The following is a 15,907-nucleotide window of genomic DNA, read 5'->3' as shown; positions in this document are numbered from 1 at the left end:
TCAATGCCTTACATAATTTTACTATATCTACATAATTTTTATTTAAATCTGACTTCCACAAAGTTATTTAATTTACTTAGTCTTAAACTCATAAAAATGTTTTGTCAATAAGTGTCGTATTGCACTGAACTCGCCTTTAGAGCAATTTGTTAGTTGTTTTTTTTTTTTAAATCAATGATATGTGTATATGGCATAAAAGTTTCGTGAATACTAGTGACAACCTTGTAAATTTCGAATGCATGAATGAATATCCATCTCTTTCTGTCACCTTATTAAAGCTATAGGGTAATATAGTATAACACGACTTCGATGGTTTTATTGTTTTGTTGTTATAACTGGTCACTAAACATTTTATCTAGGCATTGTCGAAGAAGTTAAAAAAGAAAAGAGCATCGGCGTTTTTGTTAGTGAGAACTAATAAACTATAAAGTGGCCAAGAGTCGATAAACACCTGAAACTAAACGTAAATAAAAATAAAATAACATCATTGAATTTTCTTTACGTTTTTAATCACAGAAAAACATAGATATTCAGAGTCTCTTGAGTATTTTTCTTTTTTTGATCGCTACATTGGTAACATTGCTTTACGTAATCTCGTCGCTACGGCAAGAGATCTTCAAAATATACTAATGAGTAATGATTGCTAGCAACGGCTAGTGTAGAAATTGCCCCGGTTCTGGGGCAGCTTAACTTACTGAATTGAAAATATCAGATATTTGATATATAGCATAATAATTATTTGGCAACAATAATTCAATAAGTCGGATGATTATCGCTTGTTTTAGAAATATGTGGTAAGCGGTGAGCCATGATTGGAACACTTCACCTGTGTTTTCAGTAAAAAATTTTGAAAATATGACAAATGGCAAGAAACAATAAAATTTACCAATACTAATCCAATGTCGAACAGATTAGGTATGTTGCTGCTATAGTTAAAAACAATGCAATTTACTTTAAATTTATTTTATAAAAAAAAGTTTAGTTCATTGAATCAATAAATTGGCCACTGCCAAGACGTACTACAGCAAAAAATCAGCTATTTTCAAAATGGCAGTGCTTTTAGAGTTAGGTACAGATGCAATACCATTGCCTCGCAGACGCATAAACCCATTCCACATCATTTGCAATGATTTGGTAAAGTATTATGATTTTTGAAAACGGGGCTGGTAAAGTATTATGAGGATTTTTGAAATCGAGTGTACTCGATCATACTATCTTGTTATGACCACATAAAATATTGACTGTATGAATACTCATTCTAATTTATAGCACTATGTTAGATAGATAGAGTATTGTTCTAGGTTAGACGGATAGTTTTTTTTCACACATACGCGGTATTTACCAATGCTAATTAAGCGGTATTGTACTATTCTACGATAGATAAAATTAATATAATGTGTTACATAATTAGGGGCATTGTCTTTGGACTTTGCAAAGTACCTATTACACATTGATTCCTCGAATATACTTGGTATAACAAATTTTGCGTGTAAATAGACCCCATTAACATAGACAGATCAGTATTCAAAGTTTAAACTCTCATACTACAAGGTACGATGTGAGTTTCATAATATATAAGATTAAAGTAGTTACTATTTTGAGCACGTGCTAATTATAAGTGAAAATACGACTTAGTTCTCCTTACATATTATAAAACTAGTTCCCCGTCCCATCTGTCTGAACGCCATAAACTGAATAACTACCGAACGGATTTCGATGGAGTACCTATGCAATGTGGCTGCCATCGCCGTGATCGTTTCCATTACAAGTGTCAACTTCATTAACGGGTGCCTCATTACTATATCGATCTCTTCTTTCCATCAAACCTCGGTAAAAAACGGGCTCTGATTGTACGTCTACGTTGGCCACATCCAGATCTCCTTCTTGATAGCCTGAACAACAGCAACAAATAAAATCACAAAGAAAACTACCGAGATCATATTTCGTTGTAACTGTTCGTTCTTGAACGCTTTCAGCTAATTCAATTTGTTCCTCTTTTGCACTTTCTTCTTGTTCAGTTTGTTGTGTTATATCACTCCGTATCTCTTCTTTTATTTCGCTTTCAATCAATTTAACTGATTCTGCCTTTTGCGCTTGTTCAATTGGTTCTTTTTGTTCACTTTGTGGCTCTTGTTTTTTTATGTCTTCAGCCAATTCAATTGTTTCTTCATTTACATCTTTGATTGCTGAAGCATTATCATTATTACCTTCAGATACTGTATTAGATATCAAGGGTATCACCATTTTTAATTTTTTTCTATTCCTACTTTATTAATAAGACTTCAAACAATATGATGGAAGATTAAACTGGTATATCATTAAATATTACTTTGTAATTTCAATCTGAGCGTGTTGTGCAATTTTCTTCTTCGTTTTTATATAAAAGGCAAACCAGTTTTCAAGATGTATCTGAAATTACAATACTTATATAAACAAAGGACTAAATGAAATCACATTCCTTCAGAGCTGGTCTTGTGCAAGGCATAAGTACCTGAACACATAGACTTATCTGGGGGGAGGCCGCAGGGTCGCTTGGACCGATAACTAGCTACGTATATGACTCAATATCTAAATCTCCACAGATTAACGCGTCTAAACAAACAAAATATAAAACTTCAGAGGTATAATATTAGCTTAGAAAATGAATGAGTATAAATATTTCCACGAATTGATAACTTCTACAGAAAAGTGGCTGATAAGTTCAGGAATTACATAATGCAAGAATTTCACGTTGAAGTATTTTACTAAGTTTTCAATATAAATTAATAATAATAACTGTACATACCATTGAAATTAAAACAAGAACGAAATATCACACCTTCACGATTTTATGATATTACGGTTCAGTCCCCATCGAAATAAATTGCGTACTACTGTTGTTTATTGTAGTCTGATCACTCATGAACTATATATATAAATATGTAGGTTTTTCCTCTTCAATGATTTATTGGTAAATTATGTGATTAATGGTCTTCGTTTACAGTAAGGAAAACAAATTCCTAAATTACATCTATAAATGTTACGGCCCATAAATTAAAAACATTCCTGGTAATCCATAATGTTATATATTTTCTGAGAGCGAATGGTAAGATGTAAAGGAATCTGCCCACATAACCGAATCATATCATGACTGTGTCATTATCGTATCAGGTACAGACAGAAACATGACACAGAATACTATACTCAATAGAAGGTATCAACAGCGTACCTACCTATCATAAGCGGCGATAGCCTAATTGGGTGTGGGACGGACTGCGAAGATGAATGTCCGCAGGTTCAAATCCCAAGGGCACACACCTCTGACTTTTCTAAAATCATGTGTGTATTCTTTGTGAATTTATCGTTCGCTTTAACGGTGGAGGAAAACATCGTGAGGAATCCTGCACACCTAAGAAGTTCTCTATAGGAATTTCGAAGGTGAGTGAAGTCTACCGCACTCGGCCAGCGTGGTGGACTAAGGCCTAATCCCTCTCAGTAGTAGAGGAGGCCCATGCTCAGCAGTGGGCAAATATATAATACAGGGCTGATATTATTATTATTTATTATTATTACCTATCATACCCGTAACGGCACCGGCAAAATATTCTCGCCAACAATTGTGACGATCCGTGCATGACATACGACGATGTTGGTCGGTGACGAATCGGTCTAGTGGGTATAGTCTCGTACTTTTCAAAACAAAGAATATGTTTTTGCCTGACATGTTCCTAGCACGGTCATAATATGAAACGGTGTAGTGAGCAGACTCCTTCAATGGTCAAACGGTTAGTTTCAAGAATACTAAGCAAAAACCATTGGTAGGATGTATGAACATAGCATGTAAAGTATTTTGTTATTTAAGTCTATTCTTTCGGTGCTTTGTATGCAAAATTTTAAAACCGCTCGTCTAATACTTACAAAGACAGACGAGCTGATAACCCAGCTCGGCACCTAATTGATATTAAGTATATCTTAACCTTTGTATATCGACTATGCTAGAAACATAGCCAAGCAATTGGTAACCGTAATTATTCATTAACCACTTGATAATTTGTAGGTAATAATAAAACGATAAACTCGTATTCCAATGTTTAATTTTAATCGTCAGTAGTATATCCTCCGTAATCACCACCGCCACTATCATCAGCATCACAAGTTGAATCACCAAAGTCATTGTTATCGCAATTATAACTCGGAAAATCATTATCATTATTTTGATACTCATTATTATCTGTGTCGTTGAAGCCACTGAAAACATCCGTATCATCGTCTCTGGCCTCATACTCGTCATCTACATAATCATTATATCCATCATCTGAATTTGATTCATAGTCGTTATTAGTTGTCAGACAATTTCGTAAGCATTTTTCCAAACAGTAGCATTTAAAAATGGAATCACAGCAGTCGTCTTCTTTTTCCCTTAATTCTGTGACACGTTTTGCTTGAAGTTGCTCTTCATTTAGGTCATTTAGCTCGACATTGTTGCCGCTATTTCTGTTTGGTTGAGTAGTTACTGGGTCCGCCATTTCTTCAAGTTAGTTTTTTGTTACTAGAGTAGATATAATTTTTCTACGTAATATAAAAGTTAAAACTTTCTAATTTCAGCATCTAGGTATGCGATAAGTACTATCTTTTCAGAAAATATGTCAGGGAATTCTTTAGACAATATCTGAAACAAAATAGAGGTAGATAAGTATTTGCATCATGAATTAATTATATAATATCTATAATATAAATAAAAACAAAATTGCCACGTGTATGTAACACCGTCACTTGAGAATGGTTGGATCGGCTAACTGTTTTTTCTTTGTTGTGTTTCTTATTATCAGAACAAGGTTTGTATCAAAGAATACTTTTGAAAAACCAACGGGAAGAATAATATTTGTCTATAAAAATATTTTTTTGTACACACTAATTTTCGAAATCATCTCAATCATCAAACCAATTTCAATGAAAATTTTTATGAGAGCTTAGATACTTAAATTATTTAATTTTTGGATCCCGTAGGCGGCGCTGTTGTCCAGAGCTAAAAGATGATAGTTAACGTAGGATGTGATCTGTGACGGGCCTACAAGTATTTTATACATAAATCTACCGGTATGTAGGGACATCACTATCTACTCATGTAGAGTATCTAATAAATGTATGTAGTACCTATGCGCGGCGTAGGGAATGATATACTTAAATACTTAATGCGTACATTTTTATGTGCGTATCTAATTAAAATACCTACTAAACTCTCGACGGTGTAAAGTATAATAGATGTTTAGCTATAATAAAACATTCACTGTTCCCTGTGGGCTGTGATTCACTGAAGAACATCTTCCTCTCATAATATGTTTCTCTGTTACTGTTTACTGACGATATCGGTAGGTAACCCAAGATACAGGCATGGCCTAGTTTAGCGACCTCGTGTCAATTTGTATAACTCAATTCAGATAATAATATCGTGCCAAATGTTTTTTTTATGTAACGCCTGTTTTACACCTACTTATCTCTGTGTGTTTTTAGTGACAATAAAATTATTATTATAATTTAGAACACGCTAAGAAGCTATTACATATAGCTATTATTTATACTTACTATATGCGTAGCATCTTAGTACTTATATAATATTTACATGAAGCCTAAAGTGGGAATCTTAAGGCTCTCTCTACCCCCACAAACCGGCGCGCTAACTAACCATAATTTTAGTAGCTAAGATTTAAAATTTATTAGACATTTTATATAGTAAAATAAATTAAACATCATATTTTTACAATACGTTATAAGTATTTATTTTTAATGTTTAGTTTTTTTTTTATAATGTGAATATCATTTCATTAATTTCATGATGGAAATGCCACTAAAATATTTGACTCGGAATTTACTTTCATTTTCTCAGTACACAAAGTACACATCATATTAATATGCAATTACCACGATGAGATAGACAATTTAATAAGGAACTTTTTGTTAACAGTTTGAAATTTTCAAAGGACGTAAGTAAAATACATTTTTATATTAATCATTCGTAAGTCTGTATATTCCCGCCTGTAACTTGGGCGGCGTAAATGGTACAAAGTTTCAAGACTATTTTGTAGAGATAAGGCCTTCAAGCCAAACCAGAAGTTAATTGCGAAGAATGTCTAACTAACCAATGACGTTTTACAAAAAAACATCTTAGTAACTAACAACTTAATTATATTATTTATAACTAAAATATAGAACTACCTTTATCTCGCGGTTCTGCCCACATAAAATAATTTTCCGAGATAATAGTTCCGCTATATATTTTCTCGGAATAAAATTATGCTTATGAACTCAGGATCTGAAGCTGTCTTCATACCAAATTTCATCGAAATCAGTAAAACAGTTCAGTCATCACAGCGTCACAGACAACACAGAGTTACTTTCGAATTTAGAATTATGGATTTGACAGAAGGTTTAAACAGCGCGCGAAGAAGAATTTTAAACATTGTCGATAGCTGCACTTACCTACTTTCCTTATCAGAAGTTGTTAAAAAAAACACACACACAGACAACTTTTCAACAATAAAACAGTCAAACATCCAAATACCTGGTATTTAACTCACTTCATCATGTTCTGACTGCGTGACACTGAACACCCAAATTCCAATGTTTTCTATAAATAGATAAAATATGAGATCATTTACAATAAACAACGTGCTGTTGCTACTAATCATTCAGTACTGCTAGCTACGTATAGGAAGTGCCTTTTATGTTTTTAAACAGTGTAGTAGATGTTATAATAGTTCACCACTATGTAAATGACCGGCCATGACGGCGCACGCGATTACTAGCGAGCGTCGTGCGTTACTAAATACTATTTTGCCTGACACTGAATTTAATTCAAACAGGCCTCTCATACATAGATGTTCAAATAAAATTATTTCCTAAGGCGGGCATTTCACCTTAGTTTTTTTTATAGTTACATTCAGGTAACTTCGTTTAAGTATCATTTTATTTTTCGCGGACTCCCTTATTACTGGCATCCAGCATTCGAGGGGGGCGACTGCCCGGTTATGTTGGGGTAACCGTGCCTTATAAGCCGCCCGGATTTGATGTCAACCTTCGGGCGACCGCCGGACTTACTCCCCATACTATATACACCCTACGCACGACCTACAATCTAAAATTACGCGGCAGCCCTCTTCGGCGCATTAGGGACGGCTGCAGCCTGCGGACTTCTATTAGGCATAATATCTTACGACAGGCGGGGGATATCGTTGTGGAATTCTCCAAACGCCTCCATTCCACAAAGCGGACGTTACCATGTCATCTACGGGTTGCCTGTTTTACTAAACAGGTTTCGGTAAGGAGTTTTTGACTGTTTGACCTTCAAATTGTGCTCATTGTCTAGAATGGCGATGTTTCATGATGTTAGATTGGTTAATAATTACCCGTTTACAATAAGTACGTAAGGGGCCGTTCAAGTATTTCGTAGTAGTTCTTGTGCTATTTTTATTACTTTTAAGTTTCATTTTACGTTTAAAAGCTTAACACAACATAAACATACTTACGTAGATATTTATGACAGATCTCTGTACAATTAAAAAATAACTTTTTCAATGTATTTTTTTCTGAATGGTCCATTTTTGCTATACCTATAGATTGGATTGTAGCAGTCGTTTCTAGGAGTCATCTATGTCTATGGTTTATAGAGTAGTTTAAATAAAAAACATATTAATTGAAAATATTTTATTCTTATAAATTATTTTAACTACTTTTATACTGACCATGTAATTATGTACAACGGGCACTGTTACATAGTCGGTCGAATTGTATTAAATTGATACCAAATATAGCCTTCTATTTAATTCAAGTAAGTAAAACGTGAATTTTAACATTTATGTCATAAAACTAATTGACAGTACAAGATTAAAACACAGCTGGATACAAATTTGCATTCTGGGATGATTAAAAAGAACATACAAGGAATCCTGTGTTAGAGCCGATGCTCATTACTCAGTTGTCTAAAATATTTGTTTTGAGTCAATATTTTATACGAACGAAGGATAGGATAGGTAGGTAAATAAGGTAAGTATATTGTAAGGGGAATACAGAATTCTGGATAGAACGTGACTGCACATTCGGATCTAAGATTCCATTTAAAAACGATTCGGTCATCATTACATCAAATGTATAACAATTTCTACATAAAAAAGGTTTGTGGCAATCAATTTACGAAAAAAAATAATTAAGTCTACAGACATAGGCAGAGCCGCAAGCAGCTCGCCAAGAGTGGTGAGCACAGACGAACGGTGGTTGGAGCAGCTGGGGAACAACATCCGATCGCAACGTCTTAATCCAATAATAAACGAAGAGCGGCTGAGGAACCAATTAATTTCTTATAGCGCGAAACATCGGTATATTGAACCTCAAACCTAGAGCAAATGTACAACAATCCATCGACTTGTCCGAGTGAAATAGTACACGAATATCGAAGAATTACTTTCTTATCGCGCGAACAATCAGCATGTTGAACGTCAAACCGAAAAATAGCGTGCTTACGACTCATGCCGCTGTACTTAACTTATAATTTTGAGTTGAAATCTTGTATATTCTACATGTATTACGTGTCGACTGGATCAATTAATATTATTTTATAAGGAATTATTTAAAGTGGACGTGAACAAGATATTTAGTACTTTACCTTTAAACATCTAGCGACTTTTCATGCTACATTAATTTATATTTTTTTTTATCAAAGGCTACTTTTAAAAGGCAATACATTTATTCGCTTGGATATACTAATTTAAATATTAAATTCATCTAGTTTAAAAAGCTGAATATTAAATATCTAAGCGTTATGACTACAATAATTAAAATAAATACTTTATATTAAATGCGCAATTACAATAATAATTCCTGTATTCATTTGAATGGTAATGAATCAGTATAAATGTTATCACTTTAAAAACAACATTCTATTATTTCTATACGTATCAAATGCCTTACCGCCCGCAAAAGCGTATTTTAAATGAAATTGTGTTGGTAGATTTCGCACGATATGTATATTGATTAAAAAAGGGATGAGATTATAATTCTTATTCCACAGTTCCGTTGCAACACGGCTCACTTTTTTTCTAAACATGCAAGGAAAAGAATGCTAATTACGAAATAATTTAATTCGTGCAAAATCTACTTATTAATAAAAAAAATATATAATTTCAGCAATAAATATGTATTTTATTCTTTAAACGCCCTCTACATGGAACGTGACATGTGATTAAGTGTAGCTCATCTTCCCTCACACTTTTCAGACTACCCTTACTTTTCACACCCATGTATCTATAGCACGATAACATCGTGAAGTATAAATTTCCCATCGGGACCCGACTTATTGTTGAAGACACTTTATTTTATCGACAATCGTTTGATTCGCTTACGTTAAGACGGTCAAATCATTAATGTTTTCTATAAGTATATTTTGTTCGATATTATTAAAATAAAAAACTTAAGATTTGAATTAATTAGAATACCATTTCTACATTTGAATTAAGAATACAGTAATTACTAACGGAAATTCCAAAATTGGCGCGCTTTAAATTATCGACGCCATAAAAATCATTTCTTTATTTTTGGACGAAGGACGAATTTTATTTTGCTCTAAACCGTGCAAGGGATAACAATAATTCTTTTGGATACCACGATGACCAAAGTTTATAAAAAACCTCAGGTTTCAAATGAGTTTAAACCACGGTTTCCCCAAAGATCTATAGTTTTTGGTTTCTCTAAGCTTCATTTATACGCAGTCTTGTGAAGCTAAAGGCGACACAGATCGACTTAATCACAAATTGTATTATTTTACTTTGGCATAATTTTGCATCTCTGGTCTTATGTTGGTTTATTCCAAAAACTTCCCGTTTTAAACAAGATTGTTTCCTTTTCAGCGTGTCACACATAGACCTTAACAAACAGAATTTATAGTGTTATCGACAATTACTAACACTTCTTTGTAATATAATAGTAGAGACTCGATTACCAGGACCTCAGCAACCATAACATAACATACGAATTCGCCAACCTTATATGAAATTTATGTATGAAATTCAAAAAGTATTAAACCAGTTTTAAAAATACACTAATAGTAAGCTACATTGCTGCTGAGTGCTATGAGACTACTTTTTTACTAGAGAATCTATATATTAATACGTGAAGCAAAAAGTAAATGCCCCTTTTGCCAAAAAGTTTGTAATTAATTTTCGATTTCGATTATTCGAATGGTTCATTGAGTCTCTAGTGTAAGTGCTAAAATAAACCCGGTGCTCCAAGCTAGGAAACCATAGATAAATACCACATATAAACTTTAATGTATGGATTATGGATTTATTTTGTCTTGATAGCGTCTGCCATTCATTTAGCACGATTTGTCTGTATCTTGCACACGAGTCGAAAACATTAGGCAAGTGTTTGAGAATCCTTCGTACCATCGTTGCACTATAAGTTTCGTAATTAATTAAGTCCCAATGAAAATAATTTTTGATATGATTTTTTTTTGTTTATTGGCCAATGTGTCTCAATCCTTTGATTGAAATTTACCAGTATGTGTTCTTGTCTATGAAAATACCATTTGACTTACTTTACATTCATCCAATTTAGCACCATAGTATGTCATAATGGTGTTGCGGATAAATAATAAAACTTATCACAGAGGATTTAAGATATTTTAAGGATTGCAATAACCTTGTTTATTCAACAAAATGATTAACTCATGTAGCGGTAAGTTTATTTCACGTTCAAGTATTATCATAATGGAACTAATATGTTCATCATAATCAAGAATTTATTGACTATTAGAACTATCGTTGAAGATAAATAAATGATCCCGATCTTATCTTGAGAATAAGCTACTAAAATAATTAATCAAAAGCATGTCAAAACAAAATTTCCTTATTGGCCAATTTCGCGATCAATCCGCAGATAGCTATTGGGATCGGCCGTATATGCGTGGCCGCGGAAACTTAAAAAGTGCTATTCTCAACAGCACTCTTATTGTCCTAAGAACAGAGATGCAAATGCCACTAAATTAAATACTATCAGTCGATCCGCACTACCGTCCACACAGGTCAATCCCTGGTAGACGGAGAGCTGTCCTCAGCTTTCCTTTTACTGCCAGCATGTTGAGTTTTCTTGTCTGGCTTGTATTTCTCCCATTTTTTATGGTTAAGTTGGTCGAAATCGTCGCAGTATTGAGCTATATCACGTAAGTATGTAGAGAGGTGTAACAACTCTCGGTCCCTGTCTCTGTTGAGATGGGCTTGTCTGAACGGTCGGATTTTCAACCCGCTCTTTGGATTCATTATGAAATTTCTTCGAATATCGTCGAACATGATTGTGTTCTTCGAGCTGTACTGCGGGAACTTGCCCCATATAACGCCCAACGGTTTCACCTGGAATGAGGATTTTATGTCAAAATTCAATATCTTAGGATGATGAGTTTTGTATTTCAAAGTTAAAACTAGTATTGCTATTGTTGATAAAGTAGCCTGTTCTCGGTCTACCGTTCTAATAAAAATCAGTCTCGTATCGTTCATAAATCATATTCGTTCGTTCATATATTATATATCATATTCGTACGCCTATAAGGCGAACGAATCCTTTGCGTCTCGTTCCTCAACGGTATAAAACATATGACAACTAACTATCTACGATATAAATTATTCTAGTGCATACAAAATTTGGATTTTGCTAGTAATGAAAGTATTTCATTTGACATACGTCAATAGTCCCATATTTGGCTGTGTGGACGGTGATCATCGCCAGATAATCCAAGTAGAACATGATCTTGTACTCCTGATGTGTGGACACGCCCAAGAGCCGCATCTTCTCTTCTATCCACTTCATACCGGTGGCCGACCATATCACTATGTCGTAGTCTACGTACGCTGACGTCAGAAATTCATGGAGAAATGGCCGCATTAATTCATAACCTAAAAAATAATACAGTAATATATAGCAACATGATTTTGTAGGCCTTACGCACTTAGGTCTATTGAGTATTAAATAAAGTTATATTATATTGTAGTCGTTAATTGCTTTCTACAAATAAAAAACTCTATGGCAATGTAGTTTTTGAACAGTTTAATAATAGGCAAAATGCGTCTTCTTGGTGCTTTACATTTATCGCATCATTTTCCTTTAATATCATATAACTTAATGATTATATTTAATTAATTATAACTAATAAATAATATATTGAATTAACTTTTAATTTTGATGGACTAAAGCTTTAATTGATCATTTAATTAAACATAGTATAGGGATTTGATAATCGACAGTCAAACCACTTTTATTTACAAAGATTTCTTACCAGTTTCAGCGACAGATCTGTGATCAAACAGTGTGTAGTCTATGTCTAGAACAAGCAGTTTCTTTCCTGGACGTGGCTCATTCAATATGTAGATTTTATAATCGCGCACACGTTTGCCAATCTTTGCTAAGTATATCTGAAAATTAAAGAAAGAAAATTGTGATAACATCTTTGATTACAATTTCTATAACCTATTACAAAATTAATACTAGTTTTTGCATAGTTAATGGTGCTGTTTATTGTCTCTAGTACAATATAGATTTTTATTATTGAAAGAATATTTAAAGTCGATTCTGTAGTTTAAACTCCACTTTAAAAGTTACATTATAATTTGCAGTCACTCGCCATTTTTATAGATAATTGTTACATAATATAGAAAGGTTTTCTTTTGAATTTAAATGAAATCTATAATATAGTAGACAAACAAAGTGGGCAAGATATCTAATGATAAGAGATTACTAACATCTATAAATATGCACACAACTATAAATATGTTTTCAAGTTTCAAGAGTAGTCCTAGAGTTTAGTTGGAAGGAAATTGTTGAATATAAAGTAATAGACCAATAATTGATAGCATTTAAAAAGAGTCTATGGTATTATCACATAAGCAGTGATTAGTAGTTTGATGCTCGGTAAATAACCTGCATTTATATTTGCTTTAGATAACTATCAAAGATGTATACATTTATTCAAGGTTTTTAAGCATTTGTTTTATAGATTACAGTAGAAAATTATTAAAACGACTTCAGCTATAGCGTGCATCAGTTATATTGACAAAATGGCAAGAGCCATGCAAATAAACACATATGAAATGACTATTTATTTATAATATCAGCCCTGTATTATACACTGTCCCACTGCTGGCCACGGGTTTCCTCTACTAGTGAGAGGGATTATGCCTTAGTCCACCACGCTAGCTTAGTGCAGGTTGGTAGATTTTACACTCCCTCGAAAATTCCTAATAGAGAATTTCTCAGGTATGCAGGTTTCCTGACGATGTTTTCCTTCACTGTTATAACAACTACAGAAATGGCATCCAGGTTTCTTGGTCTCTTCGACATTGTTATAATACTGCATGTATAAATAGCTATATTAAATACCTCTTGATTTTCAACATCAACCTCTTCTTCCTCAATGTCCAGGTCATTGACTACTTCATCCCCAACATCTGGTTTAGTGCGGGCACCCTGTATCGCTTCTTCTAGAGACCCCATCATCATTATTTTCAGGTTTGGCTTTAGGTTTAACTCTGATAGCGTGCAGTTGTCTGTTGCTACTTTACCTATTTGATTAAAATATGAAAAAAATAGAATTTTGATTATGGAAACATACTATGACATAACATCTGTACAGATTCTATGCTGTATATCTCTCATGGCTTTTGTTTGCGGCTCCACATTAAAATGTTTCTCTGATAATCTTTCTGATAATTACTTGTAGGTACATATTTGGAATTTATAATTTGATTATCAGGCAAATATTTAGCTTGGTATAATGAAAAATAACATTAAATAATAATGCCTAGTTAGTTTTGTAATTATTAAAGTCAACAGAACATAATTGTCATATTTCCCTAAAAATTAATAAGAACAAATCTATGAATGAAATAACTAAATTTTTAAAACAATTCAGTTAATCATGAATTGTTATGAACATTTTTGATAGCAATATTACATCAAAATAATGTAATTGAAAACTGAACAAAGGTGACTTTGTCCTTAATAAAAACTGCTATATACAAAATTTTAATTGCTTTATATAAATTTGTAAAACAACAAAACAAAAAACAAAGTCAACTAATAGCTATCACATTTTATAAGATAGAAAAGATATCAGATATAACATAGGTGTATCCATCTACATCTCACAAGTACGTAATTTAGGATATTAAGTCATAAGACTGAGTTGTAAAACTGTCTTTTCATAAATTATACTATAAAGAACAGCACAACTTCAGAAATTATTTTAATATTATACTTTTCAATTATACATACATACATAATAAAATTAAGATTCAAACTTAATTTCCTAATTTACGTAAACTCAGGAGTGTCACCAACTTTCAGGTCAGAGTAAATATTAAATTTTAATCTACAGAGGAGGGCAAACTGGATTTTATTATAAAGGTGCCATTCAGTAAAATGCCATTAATTGAATTTAATTGTTAAATCTATTTTATTCATAATATATACAGTTGATGTATATAAGTATTTATAAAGCATGCATCCATCAAATTTAATAGAATTCTAGAATAGACACGTTATATAAAAACGTGATGTTTTTACATAACATAAAAACTAGATGTATTGTGCTTTTATTGTTATAAATACAAAAAGTATATGCATATTTTAATTATTTAAGGTTTTCATAACATTTCTTGGAATAAATTTACATAATTTACCTTGAAACTTAACGTTAAGCAACTTTTGTCTTTCCGGACGAACGCCCGTCGCATTTTCTATTGCGATTTTTAACATCGCTACGGAGTCTGATGGGGAGAATTCTGGAATATCATATTCTTTTCCGTTCCACTTAACCGTTAGTTTTATTGGATTATCATTTAGATCACACATTTTAGTGGAATTTTCACAAAATTACTGCTTGTTGCATGACACATAAACAAAACAAGTTTGACATGCGGCTAGTGACGTCAATAGTTTGTAGTTAAATGAGTGGTAAAAATCGACTAAACTGATTTTGAGCAATTTGTTCAATTATAAATTATAAAACTAATAATCATAAACTATTTTTTAACTTATATAAATTTTATTATTACTGGTTTAGTTGTGAAATTTCCGTATATATTATAATCTTCTTTGGTGTGAATGTTCTTACAATGAGATAACATTAGCTCGCGGCTAAATTGCCTCAGGGCGGCATTCTATCTCCTCTTCTCTTCACAGTTTTTATTAACTCGATCTCGAATCAGCTTCGCTCAGCCTACCACCTGTATGCTGATGAGCTTCAGATTTATTGTCAAGCACCGCTGGAAAATCTGTCTGGTGCAGATGCTAAGATAAACTGTGATCTGCATCATATTTATACTTGGAGTAAGGTTCATGGTCTAAAAGTAAACCCAAGTAAAACGCAGGTAATTGTCATTGGCAGCCCTAGGTTGATAGCCAGGGTAGATTGGTCGCGAATTCCCTAAGAGATTTGTGACAATTCTACTATCCCATACAGTGACTGTGTAAAAAATCTTGGGTTATACTTAGACAAATCACTCACATGGGGACCTCAGCTTCAACATGTTAGTCGAAAGCTCTTTGCGTCAGCGGGATCCTTGCGAAGGTTACTTACGTAACCATTCTTACCCATTGCTACCACGATTTCACTGGTACAATCCCTTCTCCTTCCCATCCTTGATTATGCTGATGCCAGTTATATCAATATTACTGAAGAACAACTTAATAAGCTTGAGCGCCTCCAGAATTTTTGTATCAGATTTATATTTGGACTGCGCAAATATGATCACGTGTCTGAGTTTCGCACTAAGCTCATGTGGTTGCCTATTCGACTTCGCCGGAATGTCCATATCCTTTCCCTCCTCTATAGTATTTAGTTCATTCCTGTTACCCCTTCCTTCCTTAAATCTAGATTCCTTTTTCTTCA

The 15,907-nt window shown here is 33.2% G+C and overlaps 3 protein-coding genes across 7 annotated transcripts; all 3 read right to left on the bottom strand.

The window, feature by feature from the left end:
• Window positions 1–487: 487 nt before the first annotated feature.
• On the bottom strand, window positions 488–3,171 carry LOC115449446. 2 transcript variants are annotated; one of them, XM_037440008.1, is made up of 2 exons: window positions 2,819–3,171; window positions 488–2,409 (listed from the first exon to the last, which is right to left on the bottom strand). In XM_037440008.1, exon 2 carries the CDS (start codon window positions 2,242–2,244, stop codon window positions 1,726–1,728), a length of 519 nt encoding a protein of 172 aa, XP_037295905.1. In that variant the 5' UTR covers window positions 2,245–2,409; window positions 2,819–3,171; the 3' UTR covers window positions 488–1,725. The 2 variants fall into 2 exon arrangements, with proteins under 2 accessions (XP_037295905.1, XP_037295904.1); XM_037440007.1 differs by having other exon boundaries at window positions 2,786–3,156.
• An 885-nt stretch (window positions 3,172–4,056) lies between these two features.
• LOC115449443 (GATOR complex protein WDR24) lies at window positions 4,057–6,809 on the bottom strand. 4 transcript variants are annotated; one of them, XM_030177274.2, is made up of 2 exons: window positions 6,457–6,809; window positions 4,057–4,648 (listed from the first exon to the last, which is right to left on the bottom strand). In XM_030177274.2, the coding sequence occupies exon 2, from the start codon at window positions 4,503–4,505 to the stop codon at window positions 4,077–4,079; it is 429 nt and encodes a 142-aa protein (XP_030033134.2). In that variant the 5' UTR covers window positions 4,506–4,648; window positions 6,457–6,809; the 3' UTR covers window positions 4,057–4,076. The 4 variants fall into 4 exon arrangements, with proteins under 4 accessions (XP_030033134.2, XP_030033135.2, XP_030033136.2 ...); XM_030177275.2 differs by having other exon boundaries at window positions 6,555–6,809; XM_030177276.2 differs by having other exon boundaries at window positions 6,539–6,706.
• An 856-nt stretch (window positions 6,810–7,665) lies between these two features.
• On the bottom strand, window positions 7,666–14,963 carry LOC115455281 (ubiquitin-like domain-containing CTD phosphatase 1). The gene is made up of 5 exons (XM_037439863.1): window positions 14,697–14,963; window positions 13,396–13,577; window positions 12,296–12,431; window positions 11,704–11,915; window positions 7,666–11,375 (listed from the first exon to the last, which is right to left on the bottom strand). Exons 1-5 carry the CDS (start codon window positions 14,866–14,868, stop codon window positions 11,052–11,054), a joined length of 1,026 nt encoding a protein of 341 aa, XP_037295760.1. The 5' UTR covers window positions 14,869–14,963; the 3' UTR covers window positions 7,666–11,051.
• Window positions 14,964–15,907: the final 944 nt, after the last annotated feature.

The sequence above is a fragment of the Manduca sexta genome, chromosome 18 (genome assembly GCF_014839805.1).
Source record: "Manduca sexta isolate Smith_Timp_Sample1 chromosome 18, JHU_Msex_v1.0, whole genome shotgun sequence".
Classification (NCBI taxonomy): domain Eukaryota; kingdom Metazoa; phylum Arthropoda; class Insecta; order Lepidoptera; family Sphingidae; genus Manduca; species Manduca sexta.
Note: the sequence above shows the minus strand (reverse complement) of the source record. Positions and strands in the feature narration are given on the sequence as shown.